The sequence below is a fragment of the Lutra lutra genome, chromosome X, assembly GCF_902655055.1.
Source record: "Lutra lutra chromosome X, mLutLut1.2, whole genome shotgun sequence".
Lineage (NCBI taxonomy): Eukaryota > Metazoa > Chordata > Mammalia > Carnivora > Mustelidae > Lutra > Lutra lutra.
Window position 1 is genome coordinate 1,798,357 of NC_062296.1, and position 24,539 is coordinate 1,822,895.

The following is a 24,539-nucleotide window of genomic DNA, read 5'->3' on the forward strand; positions in this document are numbered from 1 at the left end:
GCTTTCCCGCCAAGGCCCCGCCCCTCCTGTGGCGCGCCCGAGGCGTCACCGCCCAGCCTCTAGGAGCCTCCTCTCCAGTCCTGGGCTTCGGAGCCTCGGCTGGGGGGCGGGGCGAAAAACGGCCGTGGGCGGAGTCGCCGGGGCCTGGGTGCGGTAGGGAGCCGGGAGCGGGGGGCGGGGCGCGGCAGGTGCTTCCGGTTTCCGGCCGTGGGGGGAAGGGGCGGGGCCAGGGCTGCGGTGGGATCGTTTGGTGGCGGCGGCAGCGGGGCGTGTGCGTTGGCTGTGGGAAGCTCGGTGAGCGTGCTCGCGCGCCGGGCTGGGCTCTGCGGCCACCTAGGTCGTCCGGGCCTTTGACGGGGGGCAGCGGCGGGTAGTGCGGAGAGGGCTCGGGGCGCGGGGCCGAGGGCCGAGCCGGGAGTACGGGGGCAGGGCTGGGCTGAGGGGAGTCAGGGCGGTGGCTGGAGTTGGGCCCCGGGGGCGTGAGGGCCGGCGACGGGCGGTGGCGAAGCCCCTCGGGAGAGGCCGCCGGGGTGGGGCTCGGGGAGGGCGTGGCGGCCTGGGGCAGCGTCGAAGTGCCGCGCGGGTGGAGCACTGGGGGGACTCTAGCCGGGTGGGCGGCTGTGGCAGTCCAGGGCTGTCGGCAGGGGCTCCTCTGGCTTCCGGAAAGACCGCTTTTTCTAGAACTTTCCCTGGATGGGGCCATGAGGTGCTTACTCGAGACCCGCATTTGCTCTTGGTTCCGACTCCCTCCCGGTAGGAGTCGCTCTTGTGGGCTTTCTGAGGTACCCCGAGTTCTCCCACCTCATCGAGGCCGATGCGGCGGCGTCGGAAGGCTTTTTTTAGTTCCTGCTCTCGACCCGGGGGGAGGCTGCAGGTTTTCTCTCGGCTCCGTGGGAAAGACTCGGGCGGGAAGGGCCTCCTGGTTTACCCGGGAGGGGGTTGTGGAGGCGCCGCGGCTCTCGGAGAAAGTGCGTTACCGAAACACTGCCGCCCCGGGCTGACTGGGAAAGTAGTGGGCCCGATGGATGTTGAGAATTTTCTCCCGTCTTTATAATCTTTCTTAACGCTTTCCCAGTTGAGCAGGCATAAGGAGTTTGCTGAACTCCATCGGGAAAGGAATTCGCCCGGAAAGGTGGCTCTTAATGCCCATTCCGGAGGGCAGCGAGTAACTCCGTGCTGGCAAATGGGAGTTTGTTAGGCCTTTGAGCACGGTTGGCCAAGTCTCCCTGCTGAGCTGAGCCCAGCTTCAGCCAGTGGCTCAAAAACACTGGAGTAGCTTGCTGGGGTAGAGGGTAAAAAGTGGCTGCCCAGCTCTCACAACAGCTTCTGTCCCTTTTGTGTCGTTTCAGGAAACAAGCTCGCATCTCACTGTTGGAAACCTTCTAGCAACACGATGAGTCTGCAGTGGACTGCAGTTGCCACCTTCCTCTATGCGGAGGTCTTTGCTGTGCTGCTTCTCTGCATTCCCTTCATTTCTCCCAAAAGGTATGGCCTGTGGACCAAGCAGGCAAGCAGAACGGTGACTGTTGCCGAGCCCGGTAGCTTCTGCATGCAGGGTTGGTAAGACCCTGGAATTGGGGCCAGGTGGAAACTGGCAGAACCTGTCTGGGGTTGAGGTGGCAGGGGTTGTGTTTATTATTGCCAACCTTCCACACAGTTTTGCTTTGTCATATCTTTTTGAATTCCTTTCCTGTGCGTGCTGCCTTCTAGTCTTCAGAATGCTCCAAGAGGGAGATTTATCTCTAGTTATGTTTCTGGGAATGCTGCCCTCCGCCCTAGGGTTCAGGGGGTGGCAGTATGGCGTCTGGAAGGCTTGCACCATGGGGTCATGTTGTAGCTGAATTGGTGACTTCTGTCCTTCCAACCAGTCCCACTGGCATTGCATAGTAGTCTCATGAGCATTACCCAGCCTCTGAGTGGTGAAGTCATATTCCTTTTAACGAACAGAGGATCTGTTCAAAGTTAATTGGAAATTAACTTTTAATTACACATAAAATGTGGACACATTCTGATTTTAATTAGAAAAGTATAAATAAGGCTGAATCTTTGTCAAGGTTTTAAAAACTTTTAAAATAAAAATATAGATCTCGGGGCGCCTGGGTGGCTCAGTGGGTTAAAGCCTCTGCCTTCGGCTCAGGTCATGATCTCAGGGTCCTGGGATCGAGCCCCACATCGGGCTCTCTGCTCAGCAGGGAACCTGCCTCCTCCTCTCTCTCTCTGCCTGCCTCTCTGCCTACATGTGATCTCTGTCTGTCAAATAAATAAATAAAATCTTTAAAAAAAATAATTAAAAAAATATAGATCTCTGTTACGATAAAATAGGAAGTACATGTAATTGTCTAAGAAGTACTCTTGTCAAAAGTCAGATCTGAACCTCTTCATGCCTTACACAATTTAGAGGAAATGTAGAGGAAGAGGCCCTTTTGGAGCTGCAATCTGGGCAGCTTTGTAGGACAAAACCTGGTTTCTGCAAAAAGTAGATTCAGCAAGAAGACAGGAGAGGGTGAGGAGAGATTGAGGCTACTTATCAACTAAATGCACAGTCAGAACTCTTGACGGTTCTGATTCAGACAAACCAGGTGTTAAAAAAAATTGCAACAGTTGGACTTTGGGACTCTGGCTCCAATAATGAGGGATTCTTTTTCATTTTCTTGAGGTCTGGTGATAGCACTGTGACGGTGTTAACCATTTCCAAAGACGCTTTTTTTTTTTAAAGATTTTATTTATTTATTTGGCAGAGAGAGATCACAAGTAGGCAGAGAAGCAGGCAGAGAGTGAGAGGAGGAACCAGGCTCCCTGCTGAGCAGAGAACCCGATGCGGGGCTCGATCCCAGGACCCTGAGATCATGACCTGAGCTGAAGGCAGAGGCTTTAACCCACTGAGCCACCCAGGTGCCCTTCCAAAGGCTTTTTACTGACAGTTACATCCCGAAGTATTTATGGAAGGACATGAGGGAAAGTCTTGGGTCTGCTTCGTAATAATCCAGGACAGTGGGGGGTCTAGATGAACCCACATGTGTCATGTGGAGAAACCGTTTGAAGAAATAATGTGTATATGGCAAGCATTTTGAACATTATGTAGATGAATGCAATGGAAAGTTTTCCGTCTCCCTGCTCCTGAAGCTGTAGTACGCTGTGTGAGAATTATTCTTGAATGGTAATATGAAGGAACATTTTTGTTTCCCTCCCCAGAAACTATTAGCGTTTTTAAGAGTGTGGGTTTTGGGGTTTTTGTGTGTGTGTGTGTGTGTTTTAGGCATCTCTGCGCATGGACAAGCATTTTTTCCCCCACACTCTTGACCCGATGTCTTAAATTGGAGAACTGCAGGCACTTGCACCTGAGTCTGTTCAAGATCGCCATTGCAGAGGAGTGCAAGACTGGCTTTCTGTTCTCGGGGCCCTAGGTCCGAAGTGGATATTTTTTTTTCTTCAACCTTTTTGTTTTCTTCACAGATGGCAGAAGATTTTCAAGTCCCGCCTGGTGGAGTTGGTAGTTACTTATGGCAACACCTTCTTTGTAGTCCTCATTGTCATCCTTGTGCTGCTGGTCATTGGTGAGTGAACCGTTGCTGAGGGCAGCTATGTGCCCCAGACCCTTTGCCACAGCATGGCCTCTGCTGCAAAGCCCTGTGCCGTGTTCCACGTGTAACCTACGAGTTGGACTTCTCAGAGACAGAGCCCTTCAGTGTCTTTGTCTTCTTGGGAAGAGGGTCCCTCATCCCCAAACAGAGTACTGCTGGCTGCTAGCCCAGACCTTTACTTTGACCAGCAGACTTTATGCACCCTGTGATGACCACTTCCCTTTCCTGGGCTGGCTCCTCACATCATTCCAGAACTGAAACCAAGAGAAGATGGGTCCATGTTGAGCTCGGTTGAAGCAGCACTGCTTTTCAGTCACGTGGACAGTCTATGCATAAGGGACTGAGCGACCAAATGATTAGGGAGCAGGGCTGGGTAGGAAGCTGCTGTGTCCCGTAGCATAGGGGGACCGAGAGGCCTGGCAATGTATCCCAGAGCTCTCTGGATTGGGTCAGGCTCCAGGTCTTTCTGGGTCCTTCTGGCTGTGAAGTTCTATAAACACTAGGTTGAGGTGCACACCAGCCAGGCTTGAAAGATAAGCCGGTCGCAGGGCATGCTCAGAGATTTGTGCCTGGGCCCTCACTGCACTAAGATGGAAGGCAAGCATTTTGTGATGTAGTTCGGGGAGAATGTGCAAGGCACCATCCGCTAGCTGCAGCATTAGGCGTTTTTCCTTCCTCATGTCTTGGTACCTGATGGGATATGTTCAAGCAGGACTTCTCTGAACAGGCCAGGAGCAGCCTACCCTTCCCCAGCTGTGTAGGGTGGGTACCAGGTGCTCCCGTATGCGTGCTGTGCTGTTCTTGAACTACTTGGCAGGGCCCCAGGAATTAGCTCCTTCCAATCAGGGTTCCTTCTCTGAGCGGTCCCTGAGCGAGGAGGGGATAGGGAATGTATGTGTCATCCTTTGGGCATTAAAAAACTAGGCTTTAGAGTTTTGGGATGGAGTTTGTGTGCTTTTGTTTTTGGGTGTAGGGTAGGAGCAAAAATTGGGATGGGGAGAGGCTATGCTGGGGTGCTGCCTCAGGGCCTTGCCCCTGTCTACAGCCCCCATAAGCTCCCCATTTCCTAGCATAGCCGATGAGCCAGGGAGGTCCTCTGCAGAACCCAGGAGTTGGCAAAGGTGCCATTCTTTTTTGAGGTCAGGGAAGCTCTTGAAGTTCTAGAGAGACACTGGCTTTGATGACTGGCTGCTTCCTACCATGACAGTAAGAAGCATAATCTAGAGAGGTCTGTCGAGAATTCTACAGATGTAAATGTGAGCTAGCAGGAGATCTAGGTAAAACATGGTGGGTGTAGCTAGAGCTGCATCCCTGGCTTGCCCCCAGCCTTCACTGGGAGGAGTCTGGGGCAGGTCTGAAGGGGTGCTGGGAGGGTGGGCTTTGAGCATCCAGGGTCTGGGTCCTGGTCCAGAGGCGGGAGATACAGAGGGCAGCACTGCGTTGTGTGACTTGGGCTAGTGTGGCCTAACACCCCTAGTCCCCAGTGTGCCCCACGCCATTGGCCAAGGTGGTCCTTAGGGTGGTGGGGTTCCTGGATGCAGATGTGAGTGTGTAGAAAAACATCTTTTTATTTTATTTTTTATAGCTTTGTTTACTTTAGTGAGAGCAAGCATTGAGCTTGGTGGAGGGGGGAGGGGAGAGGTAGAGCGAGAGAGAGAGAGAGAGTCTAAAGCTGACTGCACTGAGCTCGGAGCCCGATGTGGGGCTCGATCTTACAACCCTGAGATCATGACCTGAGCTGAAACTTACAAACTGGGCACTTAACTGCACCTTCCAGGCGCTCCACACATGGTTTTTTGTTGTTGTTGTTGTTTTTTTATCACAAAAATAACACGTTCTTAAAAATTCAGAAATTTACCCCAGAAAGTTAATGTCCCCCCAAAATCCCATGTCCTTGGTAAAACTGTCCTTGATACTTTGTTGTATGTGCCACGGGCACTTTTCTATGCTGACATTTTTACTAAAATACTACGTCCTGTTTGGGATTGGATTCAGAGTATAGTACACACCGTTTTGGATTGTATGTTTTCTGTTTACAGAAGTCTCATCCTTTTTAAACATTGGGTGGTATCCTGGGGCACCTGGGTGGCTCCTTCAGCTCACGTCATGATCTTAGGGTCTTGGGTTTGAGCCCCTGTTGCGCTCCGAGTTCAGCGGGGAGTCTGCTTCTCCCTTTTTTCTGCCCCTCTCCCCACTCGTGTGCATGCATGCATGCCCCCCCAAATAAATAAAATCTTTAAAAAAATGTGTACTATTGTAACACATGGTTTTGCTGTAATTCCATTTTCTTTATAGGCGTAGTGGTATCATTGTACATTTATGCAAATATTTTATGTGGGATAAGTTCATAGAGGTGAAATTGATGCGTCCAAGGGCATGACCGTTTTAAATTTTAGGTCTAACGGGTGCTTCTCTAACAAAAATATCATAGACTGTTGCTTTAACAACAGACATTCATTTTTCATTTTCATTCATTTTTCACATTTCTGGAGGCTGGAAGTCCAAGATCAAGGTGCTGGCAAATTTGGTGTTTGGTGAGGGCCTGTTCATTGTTCATAAAGCCTTCTTGCTTTGTTCTCACATAGTGAAAGGGATGAGAGAGCTCTGTGGGGTCTCTTTTATAAGGGTACAGACCCCATTCATGAGGGCCTTGCTTTCATGACCTAATCCTCCCAAAGGCCCCATGTCATAATAACCATTCCACTAGGGGTTAGGTTATCAGTATAGGAATCTTGGGGGTTGGGGGGTCGGAATACTTCGTTCATAACAAGTAGGCCTATTGGCCTGGTTTAGACTTCTGAGTGGTAGAGATGCTTGCTTCATGATACAGATTAACACAAGGACGCCAGGAACGGGAGGCAGATTTTTTTATGATGTGAAGTCAGCTTAAAAACCAAGCAGTCTCAAGCTAAGAATTAACCAGACAATGTCTGTGTACTGGCACCTTGCTCCTTGCTCATTGGGGTCTCTTAAGAGACCTTTCTAGGTAGATCTTTATGTACTGACGTAAAAAGATGTCTCGGGTAAGGGGGTTGCGGAAAGCAGTAGATGGTTGCGTTTGCACACTGTAGACAGACAGATGTAAACATATGTGTAAACCAGAGAGCTGTGCCCTACTGGTGTCTCTCGGGGGCAGAGGCTGCTCGCGAGGCACTTATCTGCACTTGTGCTGCGCCCGGGACGTGGTAGAAGAGATTCCTTCTCTGGTGGTTTGTAGTCTGATTCAGGGAGGAAGGACAGTAAACCTGTAATTAGGGCAGTTTCAGTTTAGGGTGCATAATATGGAGAAAATGGGGTAATAGGGCTCAAAGTGGCTGCCTTAGGTAAGATGACCAAGTGTCCCGCGCTTGTTGGAGGTGCTTATGTCATAGGAGTCTTCTCTTTAGATATTTCTAGTATATTTGAATTTTTGACTAGCGTGCATTTGTTTTATAATCCGAATAAGGTCGTTCTTTGGCCTTGTCTTTGATTTTTGTTAATCTTTTCCCTGTTCTGAAGGTTGCCTTTTAGCTCTGTTGATTGCTTCTCTCGTTGCAGAAGCTTTGTATTTTGATGCACTCCCAGTAGTTTGATGCCGTCGCCTCAGGACACAAATCTAGAAAAATGTTGCTACAGCCGATGTCAGAGAAATTACTGCCTGTGCTCTCTCTTCAAGGATTTTGATGGATTCAGGTCTCACGTTGAGGTCTTTCATCCATTTTGAGTTTATTTTTGTGTGTGGTGTAAGGAGGTGTCCCAGTTTCATTCTGCTGCGTGTGGCTGTCCAGTTTTCCCCACACCATTTGTTGAAGAGATGGTCTTTTTCCCATCGGATATTCTTTTCTGGTTTGTCGAAGGTTATCTGGCCATGTAATTGTGGGTTTGTTTCTGGGTTTTCTGTTCTACTCCGTTGATCTCTGTGCTGGATTTTATGCTAGTACCATACCGTTTTAATTATTACTGTTTTGTAATATAATTTGAAATCTGTAATTATGATCCCTCCTGTTTTGTTTTTCAAGATTGCTCTGTTTGGGGTTTTCTGTGGTTCCGTCCAGACCGGAGGATTGTTTGAGCTCTGTGAAAACTGCTCTTGGCATTCTGATACGGGTGGCATTGCATCTGTAGACTGCTTTGGGTCGTAGGGACATTTTGATGATCTTTTTTTTTTTTTTAAGATTTTATTTATTTATTTGACAGAGATCACAAGCAGGCAGAGAGACAGGCAGAGAGAGAGGAAGGGAAGCAAAGCAGGCTCCCCGCTGAGCAGAGAGCCCGATGCGGGACTTGATCCCAGGACCCCGAGATCATGACCTGAGCCGAAGGCAGCGGCTCAACCCACTGAGCCACCCAGGCGCCCCATTTTGATGATCTTTATTCTTACTAAGGCAGTTTATTTTCTTTGTTTTTTTTAAAGATTTTATTTATTTGATAGATCACAAGAGAGGCAGGCAGAGAGAGATGGGGATGCAGGCTCCCCGCTGAGCAGAGAGCCCGCTGTGGGACTCAATCCCAGGACCCTGAGACCATCACCTCAGCTGAAGGCAGACGCTTAACCCACTGAGCCACCCAGGCGCCCCGATAAGGCAGTTTAAGTAATAAAACCCGTTATGAAGCTTAGAAATGGAAAAGCTTGTCTTCAGAAGGCTGCCTCGGCGTCTCGGTTGCTGGGCCGCTCACGCTGCCTCCACGCCAGCCTGGCTGGGGGAGCACAGCGGATGCCGGGGGCCCTGCAGCCCCCGCCAGCAGCACCGCAGACTAGGGTATCAAGCTTGTGGTCGGGATAGAAGGGGCTGGGGAGGGACATGAAAAAAGCCAGAGGAGAGCAGGTCTTAGGGCAGAGCTCCTGACAAGGGGTCCCCCCAAGGCGTGTGGAGCAGGGGAGACACCGGGGTGACAGACCTGAGGAAAGCGTGGTCAGCTTGACCCACGCCGCCTGCCCGCCGCGGATGGCGCGGTGTCGGGCGGCACCGGAGCTAATGCCCGCGTGTCTCCCGCTGCAGACGCCGTGCGCGAGATCCGGAAGTACGACGACGTGACGGAGAAGGTGAACCTGCAGAACAACCCCGGCGCCGTGGAGCACTTCCACATGAAGCTCTTCCGCGCCCAGCGGAACCTCTACATCGCCGGCTTCTCCTTGCTGCTGTCCTTGTGAGTGAGGGCGGCGCCCCCTGGCTCACCTGTGCTTTTGACTTGCTTGTCTGTGGCCTTGAATCGGAGGCCGCGATGTGCCCCCAGGCCTCTGACCTGGCTCCCAGCAGCCGGATGACTGGGGCGCCGGAAGACTTGGGTCCCGGCTCTGCCGAAACTGCCGCCTGCTCTTTGGGGGCAGGCGCGCGCCCGGCTTGCTCTCTGGGTGGAGGCTGGAGTGATGGTGAGGCCGTGTGCTCCGGGGGAGCGTCTCTGGGGGCCGGCTTAAAGAGATCAGCTGAATAGGGGCCTTTTGGACACGGGGACCTGACCAGAGAAGATTGGGCAGAAGCAGTGGCACAGAGGGGCTGAGGGAGTGTCTGTCCACAGTGTAAACCTGTTGCGGGAGCAGCCTGTCTCTGGTGGGTTTTTTGGTAAGACCGAGTGCCTCCATCTGGGGCAAGGGGGTGGCTAGTTGGCGGAGACTGAAGTGATAACAAAGCCCATTTGAGTCTGGAGGCCGCTTTGCTGTTTCTGCTCGTGGGGGTTCTCATCCGAGGGGCCTGGCTGCCATTGAGTGTGCCCGATTGGCTAGGGGCGATCATCGTGCTCAGGCCAAGGGCTTCCAGAGGTTGGCAGGGTAGCATGTGAATTTTCTAGCTGGGCTTTTCTGCTTCTAGTCACTACGATGTCTTTCTTCACTAGGCATTAGAATGCCTGCCTGCCTGGGTTTCAGGTTTTCAAAGGAAAGATGAGCTGTTCAGGTGACCTTGACCATTCTCAGTCCACACTGGAGTGTGGCAGAGCTAGAGCTGCAAAGGGCAGAGCTTTTCCAGGGGGTCTGTTGGATCACCGAAGGGGTCTGCAAGAGAGCTGTCTTTAAACTGGAGAGGCAGGCAGTGAGAAGGCCGGGAGGCCAGGTACCCTGGAGTTGGAGGGTTTCGGGAAGCTCCAGAATGTGGTGTGATTTTGTGGTCTGAGACTGAAAGGGAAGCGGGTGCCGAGGATTGAGTCCCAACTGCATCTGAGCCCCGGGAGCCGGAAGAAGTCGCTGTGTCTGCAGAGCCTGCAGAGGGGCACCTGCGTGGGGCCGTTAGTTGGATGTCCGATTCTTGGTTTCAGCTCAGGTCGTTATCTCGGAATTGTGGGATTATCGGGCTCCGAGGTCATTGCAGAATCTGCTTCAGGTTCTCTCTCTCTTTCTGTCTCTCTGTGTGTGCGCATGCGTGCTCTCTCTCTCTCATCTTTAAAAAGAAGAAAGAGCCTGTAGAGGCTTGGGGGTGGGTTGGGAGGGGACTTCCTGGCAAGCTTATGTTTCATCTGAAAGGTAGGAGGGAAACTGGCGGCTGCAAGGGAGCGCACAGAGCCCGTGAGGAAAGCTGTGTCAGGAAGGCAGCAGCCGGCCGCGGGCTCTGCGTCGTGGAAAACGGTATGACCCAGAGAAGTCGGAGTTTCCTTGATGCATTTCCATGAGGTAGGGAAAGGGCCAGGAAGTCAGGGGTGGAGAAAGCCCTGGGCTGAGAGAACGGGAACCCCAGGGAGGCGGTGTAGTTTCCGCTCATGCTGGTTGCATCATGGCCAGGAGCTCTGGCCATCTTCTGGAGGGTGGATGCTGGAGGGTTGCGGGCGGCGATTGCCCTGAGTTCCAGAGGAGGGAGGAGGCTCTGACTTTGATCTCTGTCCGTGTTCTGGGAAGGATATCCTGGACCGCTTCTCGGCCTCTCGGCTGAGTGTAGTGTCTGTCCCCGCTCGTTTCCTATCACACCTGACAGGTCTCTGGAGTCTCTGGGGACGGGACAGGAAAGGGGTTCTCGAGCAGGAGCACCGCCTCTGGGGTGCTGTACCTCCCCCTGAACGAGCTAGTGTGAATAGCTTGTGTGGCTTCAGAGAAGAGAAAGGGCTCAGCGGTGGCGGACTGCGGGAGAACGAGCTCTGTCCGTCCCAGGCCGGCCTCTGTCCGCGCGGCGGGCGTGTGGCTGCCGCTGGCTCTGCAGGAGCGGCCGCCGAGGCGAGGGCAGGCTGCTGGCCTGGCGCCGGGTGTGCGGGTGCGGTCCCTGTTCCCGTGGGCACCTGCCAGGGGGCTGCCCTGGCTGGGTGGCGGCTCCACCCTCCGCCTGCCCGTGCTATTCTGCTGAGGACACTTGTGGCCCAGCCTGGGCAGCGGCTGTAGGGAGAGCTGGTTCCGAGGAGGAGTCGGAGACGGGCGGGTTAGCTCCTGCAGGGGGCATGGGCTGCTGCGCGGGCTCACCGCGGGGGCCGGATGGGACTCGCCTTCGGAGCGGGGCTGCCTGTGCAGACGAGTCTGTAGGTTCACAGAGGTCTGCAGAGATGGGCCGTCAGGGACTGGGACAGACATGTGGTCATGGCTTCCTGTACCCTAGCGGCTTCCATGGTAGTGGAGCAGCTGCTGGTGGCCCACGTGGAGGCTGGGGCTGCCAGGAGGGCGCAGCTCGCCCTGTTGAGCTCCGTGTCGGCGGTGCGCCACCTGGAGGGCTGCTGCTGGGACCTGCCTCTGGGGAGACGCCAGCGGACAGCAGATTGTGAGTCCAAGGCAACCATGATGGGTAGAGCTGTGCACCTTCTGCACATGTGTCTGTGAAGTCATTCTCCTGCCTCTTCTGCTTCCTGGTCTCTCCCAGAAGGATGCCTCCGGGGCAGATGTGCCGGGTAGCCGGGCGTGCCAGGGAGCGCATGCTCGACTTAGGCCCACTTCTGTGACACTGTGCACCGGGGTGTTCCATCCTTGTTCCTGCGGGTGAGTTGCTAATGCTGACGGTACAGTCGTGTCCGGTTCTAGGAGTGTTTCAGCAAATGCAGAGTCGGGTAACCCCGTCACCGTCAGGGTGCAGAGCAGTTGGCGGTTTCCTTGTTCAGACGCCATGCTGTTCCCGAAGGATATGTGAAAATTAGGAGAAGGGAGTGAAATTTGGGCGTGCCTTTCCAGTCTGTTCTTGTGGCCGTTCTTTGCCCTGCTAGCTGCCTCCCTGCTTTGCTGTGACCTGTGCCTTTCACAAGCACACAGCACTGGGTTGAATTTCGTTTAGACGAGTCAGACACAAGTGGCTGGAGTAGCTTTTTGGCCCTGCTTGCTTCGGTAGCCACAGCTCTCCCTCTGTTGCAGCCAGATGCTTTGCTGCGCCCTCCTGTGTCTCTGTCTGGTAGCTGATACAAAAACATGTGAAGCTGGTTTCGTGCAATTTCTTAGAAAAGGAAACAGTGACCCCAGGGGTCAGTGTGGATTCACCAATTGCCCTGCAAATGATCTGTTGAATTGTTTCTGGAATTTTCCAGAAATACATATTCCTCTTTACTCCAGGGTTCAGATCTTACATGGTGGCTGTGGTCCTTGAGCAACTTCTCTTTTTGCACAACGTTAGCCGTGGAAAGTTCTTGTCCAGACTGGGTGGCTACGCAACCTGTAGGTGACTTGCAGGAAATAGTTCAAATAAAAGCAGAACTGTAATTTTTGTTGCTCTGATTACAGAGTTATTCCTGCTCATTGTAAAATAAATAACGGCCCCTAAACTTCAAATAATGCAAGAGTGTTGGGCACAAGAGGGAGTGCTTTGTCTCATCCCCAGAGATGGGTAATACTGGGACATTTCCGAACTCTTCCAGTCCTGAGTTAAGTAACGTGTAACTTTTCTTTCAAAAGTGCCATGGGGTGTTTTTTGCTCTGATTTGACTTGCCCTCTTCACGGAATGATGTGTCTCGTTGATTTTTCCATGACTCATGCAGACCGCTCTTGATTTGTTGTTTTTTTTTTTTTTAAGATTATTTATTTATTTGAGAGAGAGAGAGAGACAGAGTCAGAGAGAGAGAGAGCGTGAGAGGGGTCGGCAGAGGGAGAAGCAGACTCCCCATGGACTTGGGAGCCCAATGCGGGACTCCATCCCAGGACTCTGGGATCATGGCCTGAGCTGGAGGCAGTCGCTCAACCAACTAAGCCACCCCAGTGCCCAAACTGCTCTTGTTTTTAATGGTCATGTAGTCTGTCATGTGACAGGACCATTGTGTGTTTAACTGGTGCTCTGTTCTCAGATATGTAAGCTGGCTTTAAATTTTTACTATTAAAAACCGCTTTCCCACCTCGGCACTCTGAGGCACTCTGTTCCCTGTTTGTCTCTTAACTCTTTCTAGTCATTAGGAATGGATCAGTGGTGTCCGGGTCCCTGGGAGCCCACTGCTCTGATGAGCTGGAGGCTTATTGGAAACGCGGTCCTGTAGACCGTCCCCTGGCCCCTGGCGAGCAGGCTGCAGGTAAGCCCCGTGCCTGGTTGTGCTTGCAGGGTGCTGCTCTGACGGTGCCTGCCCGCTGTGAGCTGCCCTGGAGGCCAGCCGAGGGTGGCAGTTCTGTCCGTGCAGACGCGTTGCGGGCTCTCACTGCCCAGAACAGGATTCCTAGCTGGGTCTGGATGGAGTAGAGTCAGATGCATCTCAGACGCTGGGAGCGCTGTCGCACTCTCCTCATTTACCTTCTTGGTTCAGGAATCGTGTCTGCCTTGGAATGTTGGAAGTACGTTTTCTCTTTGAAGAATGTCTTCTCTCACCTGTCAGCGTATACTCCCTGCCCTGTGTGGAGACCTCCTTCCTTCTTTTCTTCTCCGTGTCTTTGCTTATGGGACTGTCTGAGCTTTTTTAAGAATATTTTTTTGTTGTTTTTTGAGTAGTCTCTACACCCAACGTGGGGCTCGAACTCAAAATCCCAAAATCAGGAGTCACACACTCTACTGACTGAGCCAGCCAGGTGTCCTTCTTTGAACTTTGAAACAAATGAGCCACTCGTTTTTTTTTTTTTCCTTTTAAAGATTTTATTTATTTATTTGACAGAGAGGAGAGCATGTGCACACACAAGTAGGCACACAGTAGGCAGGCAGAGGGGGAGAGAGAAGCAGGCTCCCCGCCGAGAAAGGAGATCATGACTTGAGCCGAAGGCAGATGCTTAACCAATGGAGCCACCCAGGCGTCCCTCGCTTTTTTTTTTTTTTTAAGATTTTATTTATTTGTTTATTTGACAGAGAGATCACAAGTAGGCAGAGCAGCAGGCCGGAGGGGGGTGTGGAGGAGCAGGCTCCCTGCTGAGCAGAGAGCCTGATGTGGGGCTCTGTGGGGCTCGATCCCAGGACCCTGAGATCATGACCTGAGCCGAAGGCAGAGGCTTAACCTACTGAGCCACCCAGGCACCCCTCGCTTTTGTTTTTTAAAGTTTATTTATTGAAATGATCCCTATCCCCATCGTGGGGCTTGAACTCACAACGCCAAGATCAGAAGTCAACCACCTGCTTACTGACTGAGCCAGCCAGGCGCCTTTGAGCCAATGACTCTTGTTAGCCGCGTGCAGACCTGTAAAGGAACGAGCGAGAGATGTCTGTTTGTGCTGGGTCAGGCTTGCTGATGTTCTGATAGCTGCTCTGTGAGGTCCCACTTGTAGTCTTAGCTCGAGGGACGTGTGAGCACCCCTCAGCATGGGTTGTTGCCGCAGAAAGACGACAGTCATTGGCGGAGATGGAGGAGACGTGCACACGAGTAGCCCTCACTGCCCCATGTTGGGGTGATAGCAGAGACCAGGGGGTTGGGGGGGTGGCTGGCTCCACTAGGTCAGGGCGTAGCTTTGGGTAGGCTCCTCCCCTCTGGCTCTAAGTGTTCTCACCTGGTAAGGGCTTAGCTCTGGGGCTGCAGCCCTGTGGCCTCACCTCTGCGTTTGAGTGGTTTGTGTGGTTTGTTTGGGTTCTGGTTCTGTTCAAAGCCAGTAAAAACTTGAATAACCTGCGTAGCTCTGGGGGGGCTTGTGAATGGAGAAAGGCAGCTTAAGAGAGATGGAGTGGCTGTGCCCAGGCTCACACAGCAGCTGGTCCGCGTCGGTGGGAGCTGCCAGTGTGGGGTGGTTGGTTTTCAGGCCTCCTTCGACTAGACCAGAGAGCGGGCTCTTGTGTTCCCTGAGTAGTTACTGCCCAGCTTTTGGGAGAAAGGCTCCTGTGCTGTCTGTAAGTTCAAATCTACTCTTCTGCTTGTCCTCATCGTCGATCTTGGTTTCATGAGTCCCACGACTAATCTCTTAGATGACTCTGTGTCTGTTTTCATACATCTGAAGGTGGTCATCGGGTAACAGTCTTTGGAGGAAGATGAGGCTTGAAATGAATGAGAAAGAACTTAGCTACCCTAACTGCTGCTGACCTGTACCTTTGCTGCGTGTCTTTCTAGAGCTTTCTACATTTAATAGCAGCTGCCGCTTGTTAGGCGTTCCATATGTTAGGCACAAAATAATTTTTATAGTAGTTTTGCAAAGAAGAAATGGGGGTTCAGAGAAGCTCAGAAACCCCTCCCGAGTCCCCAGAGCTGCGTTTTGGCAGAGCTGAGAAATCAGACTTAGAGCGATGAAAGCTCAATGCCTGGATGCTTTCCCTACGGTCTTCTTGCTTCTTAGAAACAGGGTCGGGGGCACCTGGGCGGCTCAGTCGGTTAAGCATCCGACTCTTGATCTCAGTTCAGATCTCGATCTCAGGGTCGTGAGTTCAAAGACCCCACTGGGCTCCATGCTGGGCATGGAGCCTACTTAAACAAAACAAAACGAACAGGGTTAAGCAGTAGCTCCCACATGGGAACTTGCATTTTCTTGGAATTTACTGTGAGTGTCATTCTGGGACAACCAGTCTGCCCCTCCGGCATTCATGTGTGTCCAGCCAGCTGCCCACTTGTGAACACCGAGCCCGTCCTCCTGTTTTTCTGGCCATAAACAGTGGAGAACCTCCCTCATTTGCCATTTTGTGTGCACGGCGGCTGGGCCTGGTGCTTTGGGCCTCCCGGTCCTGTCTGATGCATCTGCCTTTGTCGCTCCGGTACACATGGCACCTGCTGGCACTGGCACGGTCCCTGAGGACCGGGAGCTTCCAGCTGAGTGTGGGGAGGGGCCGGCGGGGTAGGGTGGCTGGGTCAAGAGAGGGGAGAGCTGGGGTGGAGCACTTCAAATCCTGGTTCCTGAGTTCGGCCTGACCTCTGCGCGGTGGAGCGCTGACTTGTTCCAGGGGCGCTGCGCCTGGCTCGGAGTTGCGTGTGATGCTTGGCAGTGGCCAGAGGCTGGGGTGGAGCAGGAGAGCCCTGACAGAGGGAGGCAAGTCGGAGCTTGCTGGAGGGAGAGCTGCTGGTGGCCCGAGCCAGGGCATGGTAGCAGGGGGGCAAGGAGCAGGGCGGAGCGGTGCTGCCAGCGGGAACGCCAGGGTTTGAAGGCTACGGTGCTGTGGTTCTGCTGGGGGTACTTGTGGAGTGGCAGTGCTGGAAGGACTGTGCACAGGAGGGACGGGAGCTAGCAGAGCTCACCGGAGGGTGGCTGGTCAGCGGGATGGCAGGCTGTGGGCAGCTTTGTGGAAGGGTTGACGGATGGGGCAGAGGGAGGTGCTGGCAGCTCCACTTCCCTTGAGTTAAAGGGGAAAGGAAGCGTGTCAGGAGAGGTGAGACTGGGGTAGAGACCTAGAGACAGCAGGTGAGCGGATGAGGGGACCACAGAGGAAGAGTGGCTGGTGGTAGTACCGGGTCCTGGTGGGGCCTGCGTCAGGAGTGTGCTGGGTGGGGTGGGGTTGGGCAGGCCCCCCCCAGTTGGAGAAGGTGGCCTTGGGCTTAAAGAAGGCCTGGTGGCCTGAGACGAGCCTGCGCTTCCCGCTGCTGGTCGGCTTCAGGGGTTGGGAGCAGGGTCTGGGCTTTTGTCCTGTCTGTAGGCGTGGCAGCCCTGGTGTGGACAGTTTGTTCCCTTCCTGGGTCCTTGTGTTTCTTTCTTTTTAGGCTGGGCCACCGAGTTTGAGAACTGCTCTCCCAACCCAGAAGCCTGGGGGTGCTTTATCCTTCTTCCTTGTCCCATGTGATCATCCCCTGTGGATTTTTTTAAATCACGGTAAAATTACGCATAACGTCAAATTAACCATCTGAAGCATTTTTCAGTGTCCAGGTGGTTTTTTTGTATACCCAAGCTCCAGAACTCTTTTCACCTTATGAAACTGAAACTGTCGCAGTTGCCAGCCTTGGCTCTGACCTCCTGAGCCTGCCTTCCTCCTCGTCTTTGGAACCACTGCCATGGTGGGGCTGCCATCATCCCAGCTGGGCTTCCTTTGGCTCCCCCAGCCTGTCCCTCTTGCCTCAGACAAGTGACCTTCCTGACATGGAAAACCGATGCCGTTACCCCTGCTTCCAGTGCTTTCCTAGCACCGTTGACATGAAGGCTTGATACCCAGGTCCTTCGGGATGTGATCCCTCCCTGCGGGCCTCTGTTGTCTCTGCTCCAGTCTCCCCATGTCACGAACTGGCCACGTGGGTTCCCTTCCCCAAGTATTTCTGTGGCCTCTGCCTAGAAACCCGCTCCCCTCCCCTAGTGGCCCAGCTAACTTCATCTCTTCCTGCTTCCCTGTGGTTTCTCTCCTGATTCTACTCCATGAGGCCCACGCTCTACAGTTAGCCAGCCCAGAGGGCTGTCCTCCGAGGCCCCGGGCAGCCTGTGAGGTACGGCATGGGAACCTGGCCTTCTCCCCTGTAGGCCGATGAGCTCTGTGCCGGGGTTCTGGGCACACACTGAGGACTGCCTAAACCTTGGAGACCAAATGGGGGGATGTAGGCAGATGGAGACAGCATCAGGCCTGCATCCGGCTTGTGCTTGGCAGACCGCTGTGCTGGGCATCATAGAAGCCCATCATGGAAGCCCAGCTCTTCAGGTCTCCTGAGCTCCCACCGTAGGGATCCCAGGGGCGTTGGGAAGAAACAGTGTCTGAACCCCCAGCAGGTGCACACTGGGGGACTCTGGTCTGGGACGGGGCAGATCTGGGCAGCTGTGGGCTCCGGCCAGTAGGTGACTGTTACGCCCCCGTTTCCTTGGTTTCTGTGTCCCTGCTTGGAGACTGGCAGCTGGCCGTCGTCCTCGCTGGGAGTGTGGCCACATGGCAGCTCCTCCCATGCTGTCTTGAATGTTCAGAGGGCCACACTGTTTTCTTTGCTTTTGCTAAAAATGTCAATCAAGCTCAAGATCGTGCTCACCGTCCAGACCCAGGAAGGTCCACCCGTCTGTGTGTATATTAATAATCCAAATTTGATCCACAGGGGTGGCTGCTTTTCTGCCTGTCCCTCTGAGCTGGGTGCTGTCACTGTGGTCTGCCCCAGCAGTCCGATGGGGCTGCTCTTGTGCTGCTCTGCCAAGTTCCTTTCCTTCCTGGCCAGGGACCTGGGGGCTGGGTTGTCTGTTTGCAGGTGATTGAGTCCCTCCTAACCTACAGGGTAGAATTCATCCAGACCCTCTGAGGCAAGCAGGGGCTCTGCTTTGCCTTCGGGTCAGTGCTGCTTATCCCTGCTGTCCACCTCTGCAGATGGCTGGTGCCTGTGTCCTTACCAGGGTGGGGGGGGGTGCGCACGTGCCTTTGTGCAGGTGCGTGCCAGGCAGGGGCCAGCCGCCAGCCTGGGCTCTGTTGTCATACCTGGACCCTGGCTGCTTCTCCTCCCCCCCCCCCCCCTCCCCGTGATGACCCACGGAGGCAAGCTGATGTGACCATAGTGGGATTTGGAATTGGATCTGGGTTTGGGTCCTGGGTCTGTTACTGGCAGTTTGGTAACCTCAGTAAAGTCACTTAACTTCCCTGAGCCTCTCCCTGGATCTGTAGAGTGTGGGTGGGGATGCTTGCCTTGTGTTTTTGGTGTGAGGATTGAGGCGATTCAGGTGACGTTCTCCACATCATTTCCGGCATGTAGGGAGTGTTTAGTAAGTGGTAGCCGTTCTCAGTATCACCCTGAGTAGCGATAAGAGTTTTCTGGGGTTTTCCACACTGTGTGGTAGGCTGTGCCAAGCTCAGGCAGGAAGTCAAAGAGAAGGCCCAGTTTTGGCCCTCAGGGGTCTTGTGCTCCGGGCCAGGCACGGGGGTGGTGGAGTAGAGTGGGATAGGCTGTGCAGCGGGGACATAGGGTTGGGATACGCGCAGCCTCAGGACACCCAGTTAGATGGTGCTTGGGGGCTCTCAGCACTGGCCAAGCCCTGGAATCACCTGGGGCTGCTGCTGGCTTTGTTGACGTAATAGCATGACCGGAGGACAGCTCCTCCCACGTGACGTAGCTTTGGCAGTGGGAGTCCGCTGGCCACTTCCATTTTATCTCCCCACCTCCACTGTCTCCTGGCTGTGGGTTTTTTTTTCTTTTTAAGATTTTATGTATGTACAAGAGAGAGTGAGCACGCGTGAGCGCCCGAGCCCAGTATGGTGGGGGCAGAGGGAGGGAGAGACTCTCAAGCAGACTCCACACTGAGCAGAGCCCAGTGCGAGCCGGTCCCAGGGCCCGCGATCATGATCTGAGCTGAAACTGCGGCGGCCGCTTAACTGACTGAGCTGCCCAGGCGCCCCTGGCTGTGGATTATTGTGAAGCAAATCCCAGATGTCATGTTTACAGGCAACAGGAAATTTCGGTTTGTCTCTTTGAAAAGAGAGGGACTTTTAAAAAAAAATCATAAGCAACAGTAACATCTGATCTTTAAGAACTTTATGTTCACAGGTTAGGTTTTTTTTAAAGATTATATTTATTTATTTCACAGAAATATAGCGAGAGAGGGAACACAAGCAGGGGGAGTGGGAAAGGGAGAAGCAGGCTCCCTGCTGAGCAAGGAACCCAGTGCCGGGCTTGATCCCAGTTCTGGGATCAGGACCCGAACTGAAGGCAGACGCCACCCAGGTGCCCTCTGGTAACAACTTAGGAACATAAACTTGTGACTACTCGCATTCTGTGCTTACCATGCAGGTTTTGGGTTTTATAGTTTAAGTTGGTATTGAGATAAGGTACCTAAGGGCTTTTTACTTTTTTATTTTTTTAATTTTTTTTAAAGATTTTATTTATTTATTTGACAGACAGAGATCACAAGTAGGCAGAGAGGCAGGCAGAGACAGAGGGGGAAGCAGGCTCCCGGCTGAACCCCGATGCGTGGCTGGATCCCAGGACTCTGGGATCACGACCCGAGCTGAAGGCAGAGGCTTTAACCCACCGAGCCACCCAGGCGCCCCTCCTAAGGGCTTTTTAAACTCCTGATGCTCAGGCCTGCTGGAAGGTAGAGCGATGTGGATGGAGGTCAAGTGTGGGTTTTTCGCCCCATCTGTGGCTCTGTTGGCTGTTGTCGTTAGTTTCTAAGAGTCGGGCTAGAGCAGCACTACAGATCTAGGCACTGGGTAAGTTCCTCACGGAGGTTGTTCCTGCCCCAGGTCCACTCACTGCATTGGTCGCAGCCCACGGGGTCCTGTGGGTACTGGGCCAGGAGGGGCTCTGATGACGGGATGGCCCCAGAGCAGGGTGGGGGTAGTTCTTTACACACTGTTCAGGAAGGACCATTGGATGCGCGTCAGAACAAGTGTTGACTTCTAGAGTATGGATCGTTCAGTTGTTTGATTTGGACAGAAGAATGGTCTTTGTCATGCTCCAGAAGCAGATGGCGAAGGACCTCCTCCTTTGGGGCAGGGTGCCAAGCAAGCAGAGATTCCTTCTTCCTGACTCCAAGGTTGCTGAAAGCCTGACGTTCCAGGAGGGCCCCTTTCTGAGGCCGAGTGTGGGGGAGTGGGGAGCAGGGTTCTAGATGGAAAGGGACCTCTGGGGCTCCCAGCCTGCGAAGGAGCGCACTGGTATCACTGAGGAGCTGGGCCTGCCATTTAATGTCATTTTAATTGATTTAAATTGAAAAGGACACATGTGATTGGTGGCCTCCACATCAGACAGACAGTAGCTGAAGCTCCCTCTTGTCCTTTACTTTGATGCCCTGGTCCAGGCATGTTTCCCAGGCTCTGAGCATGGCCTTGTTTCCTTTGGACTTAAGTTACTACCATGCTGGGCACACCCAGGCCTGATGGCTCCTTTCTCCCGCTCCCTCAACTGCTCCAGTCACCAGGTAGGCCACCCGCATGTTGGAGTCGGGCTTGTCTGCCCTCGTTCCGTTGTGCTCTGTCCCCCAAATTACACAAGATCTCTCTGCTGGTTTCAAGAAGGCAACAAGACAAAGCCCAGGTAACACGGCCCGCTCCTGTGCTCTGGTTCTCTTTAGTGCTAGGGAACGGGTGGCCGCGTGCTTCCGCTCAGGTCCTCTCTGGCTAGCCTCGCTGGCCTCAGGGTGGTCGCGCATGTCTGGCCATTAGCTGTAGCTGCTGGGGCCTTGGCATTTACCCTGATCCTAGTCCCCCACCTCCCCATTTTATGCTAAGAGGAGGGCTAAGCCGTGCTGGGGGGGGGGTGGTGTTCTCAGGGCAGCCCTTTCCGGAGACTTGCCCTGGATCTTCCTGTGTAAAACTCTTTCTGTGACTGCAGACTCTCGAAGGGTGTGTGCTTCCTGGGGTTGCTTCTTCCGTTGTTATCATTCCACTTTGCCCAAAGCCTTTTCTGGCTTGGCTGGCTTTTGGGTCCTTGTCAAGGCAGCCTTCTCCGCGTCCGCCATGTTTTCTCCTGGACAGGTGGGCAGGGCTCACCCAGAAGCCACCAGCAGCCCTGTACACCTGTTTGGCGCAGGGCCGCGGCCAGCCTGGAGAGTCAGCAGGTGGCACTGTGACACTAGCTTGCGGGGCAGTTGGTTAAAGGGGACTTGCCTGCCTGCTTGTCCCTGTGTGGGGTCCTCCTGACTCAGTGACCCCACTCACCTGAGGGCATGGTACCCAGGAGGTGCCTGGCATATGCTAAGTGGGCAGGATCGGCAACAGCGTTGGGGTGAGGGTTTGCCAGAACCAGAGGAAATCAAGGTCGGCACTTGGGAGGACCCTGCCCTTGCTTTTGCCCCACATCCTATTAAGCCATTGTCTGCCCCCTGCTTGCCTGCAGGAGGGAGATGGAATTGCTGCGAGGCACACAGGAACCGGCTCCCCCACTTGCTGTGGTTGGCACTGTTTCTTTAGTGTCCACATAGACAGTCTGTTTCTCCTTCCTTCTGATGTTTACTCAGCCTTCTACAAAAGCACGAGAGCTCCACTCAGTGTCCAAGAACATCTTACAAGAAAGCTGAGTTGAATTCAGGTATTTGGGGATGGATGACCTTTGTCTGCCAAGGACACATCTAGATCTTCTTAAGGTTTGCGCGTTGACTTTTCCCGTTATCACTGGGACCCAGATCCTGGGCCTCTCTGTCAGCCTGCTGCCTTTGGGAAACCCCTTTGGCTCCTGGGTTCTCCTCTATTGTCCGGAAATGGAGGGCCGGGAACAGTACCTGCATAGTGGTACTTGGTTGGTAGAGCTGAGCGTGATGGAGGATAGAGGGCAGGAGACAGAAGAAAGGCAGTACCTCAGCCTTTTCTCCAGGCTGACATCTGGGGGGCAGGTGTAAGAACTCGGGGCCCCGTATGTGAGGGGCAGCTCCAGAAGCCCGGCTCCTGGGCTCACTGCTCTTGGCTTGGCCCCGGGCCCCTGGCTTTGGTGGTGAGTGATTTCCCCCCGCCTCTTGGCTGCTGCTGCGGTCACAAGCCTGACTTGCTCATCAGCACGGTCTTACGTGGCCCCTCTCCGCTGCTGTTTCCTGTCACCCTGTTGCTGCCTGTGTCCTCGGGGAGAGCCGGGCCCCCAGGGAACAAGTGACAGCTTGGAGAGAGGTGGTAAGGGGGAGCACGGAGTGAGCGCAGTACAGCTGGCCACGTGGGGGTGTGTCAAGGTGCTATGGGAGAATCAAGAAAGGGGGAACCCGGGAGGGTCAGGAAAGGGTGTTTGGGGAAGGTGTTGATTGAACTTGATCTGAGTCACTAGAAGAGGAGAAGCTATCGCAGACCAGAGTGCAGTGACACAGAGACCAGGCAAGTGAGAGCCCAGTGTGTTCCAGGAACGGCCTCACCCTCGCCGTCCGGTGTTCCTGGAGCAGAGCGTTGCGCGGCTGGTGAGGGTGAGGCTGAGGCGGGACCGGCACCGGAGCCTTGAAGCTGAGGGGTGATGTGGTCAGACTGTCTCGGACGAAGGTCGCTCTGGTTTGCTTTCAGAGTATGGATCGCAAAGCTGTGTGGTCAGGGGTCAGGAGGAGGTTCCTGGGAGCTGTTGACCAGCTAGGAGACAAGTACTGAGGCCATCCCCATGTGCAGTGGGGATGACTCGCCCTGGAGATGGTCTGTGTGGAGGTGACGTGGACAGAACTGGGCGGGGGCTAGGGGCAGGAGGAAAGGGGGCAAGCTGGCGTGCGCACAGAGTGCGGATGGACCAGTAACAGCCTTCAGCACAGTGCGGTGTGGGGACGGTCTGTCCGCTGACAGGCTGGGCTGGACTTGGCTCAGGGACCCCCAGGGGCCAGCCTTTAGTAGGCAGTTAGATGTGAGGGTCTGGCCCGAGGTGGGCCCTTTCGGGGATGAGATGGCCGGGCGGTGAGGGTGGCTTGAGTCGGGCGGGGAGCCACGGGAGGAGCCACGTGAGGAGGGCGGCCTGTTGGCCGTGCTGAGTGCTGCCAAGTGTACGCCCCGCGGATTCCAGAGCCCTCCGTGGAGTGGGCTGTTAGGGCATCATTGGTCCTGCGAGTGACTTGGCCGGGGCAGGCCCTAGCTTGGTTGCCAGATGGAGGGAGGGAGGACGGGCCAACAGGAGGAAGAGCTCCTTGAGAACAAGTTTCCTGGAGGGAAGAATTACCACAGTTGCCCAGGGAAGGATTGGAGGAGTAGGTCTAACAGGAAGGAGGAAGGCGTGGACTCGGGGCTAGGGTGGGTGGGGGGTGCTGGCTCCTGACCCGTACTGAGAGAGAGATCGTGAGTTTGGACTGTGAGCCCGGGCCAGGGCGCCAGAGCAGGCTGCGGTTTTGGGAGGCTCCCCGCACAGCTCTGGTGCTAGTCTCCGTGCGTCTGCCCGGGCTCGTGGTGGCAGCCCTGGCGCTCCATAGCTGGGGATGGGCTGGCTTGGGGGGCAGTGCTCTCACCACCTCCTCCCTGGGGATGGCCTCCCTGGGTAACCAGGGGAACAGCTGTGGTGGCTTCCAGCTCTGCTGGAGTCCTGCTCACGCCAGCCAACCGGCTGGCCCTGTCGTGCTGGGGTCACTCTTGGGCTTAATTGCCCCATCTTTGCCTGCTGGGTCCAGCAGGTGGCACACGTGCCCTCCCCCAGCCTGTCACCATCTGAGAGGAGGGGCCTCTTCCACATCACCGGGATCTATGTGGAGCTGCCCAAGCACTTGAGCACTCAGAGCGTGGAGGTTTGGGAAGTTGGGGCTTAGTCAGACTTGCCTTTCTTCCTGGGTCTCTCCAGTGATTTCTGCCCTGCTGACCTAAGGCAGGTGTGTTGCTTCTCTCTGGCTCCTAGGGTATGTGGGAGCTCCTTCCACTTCCAGGGCTCCAGCCCAATGGGGGGCAGGCTGGTGTATAGTCAGGGGCTGAGACAGGGAAACCTGAGCCCTGGGCCACGAGGTCTGGCTGCTAATTTTAGAGAGCACATGTCATTGGAAACTCTCCCTTCCTGCCAGGAACCAGCAGTCTGGCTTTCCCCATACTGCCAGGGGCCCCTGGAGCCTCTCCGCAAACCAGGAAGCGTGATGGGCATCTGAGGGCCCCTGTGTGCCCGCCTCCCCTCCCCCTTCCCCCGAGGGACTTGCTCCTCGCAGGGACTCTGCCAGGGTCCACACGGTGGGCAGGGTTGGGGGGCGCACACCATGTTTCTTGCCCCGTGCCCTTGGGCCGTCTGAGAGGCAGGTGTCCACAAGAACTCTGGGAAAGCTGGCAGGCCTTGGGAAGGCTGGCCTGGGAGCAGGCATCCAAGGCTGCTTTGTCTCCTCTGAGCAAGCACTTTGTTGTGGAAACACTCAGCACAAAGCAGCGTCTTTCCCTGTTCCCCAGGGGTGCCTTCCTCATCTGTGGCCAGCCCGAGCCTCTGTCTCAGGTGTGTGGGGAAAGTGCCTGCCCTCCTCCCCCACCCCAGTTTTT

At 54.5% G+C, this 24,539-nt stretch overlaps 1 protein-coding gene across 2 annotated transcripts in view; it reads left to right on the forward strand.

The window, feature by feature from the left end:
• Positions 1-164: 164 nt before the first annotated feature.
• BCAP31 (B cell receptor associated protein 31) overlaps positions 165-24,539 on the forward strand; it is a 28,766-nt gene continuing 4,391 nt past the window's right edge. The window contains exons 1-4 of one of the 2 annotated variants that reach the window (XM_047714879.1): positions 165-294; positions 1,350-1,485; positions 3,454-3,554; positions 8,561-8,708. In XM_047714879.1, the coding sequence (XP_047570835.1) occupies positions 1,394-1,485; positions 3,454-3,554; positions 8,561-8,708 (341 nt within the window). In that variant the 5' untranslated portion in view covers positions 165-294; positions 1,350-1,393. Of the gene's footprint in view, positions 295-395; positions 418-1,349; positions 1,486-3,453; positions 3,555-8,560; positions 8,709-24,539 lie in introns of those variants that run through there. The other variant, XM_047714878.1, reaches the window with a different exon arrangement.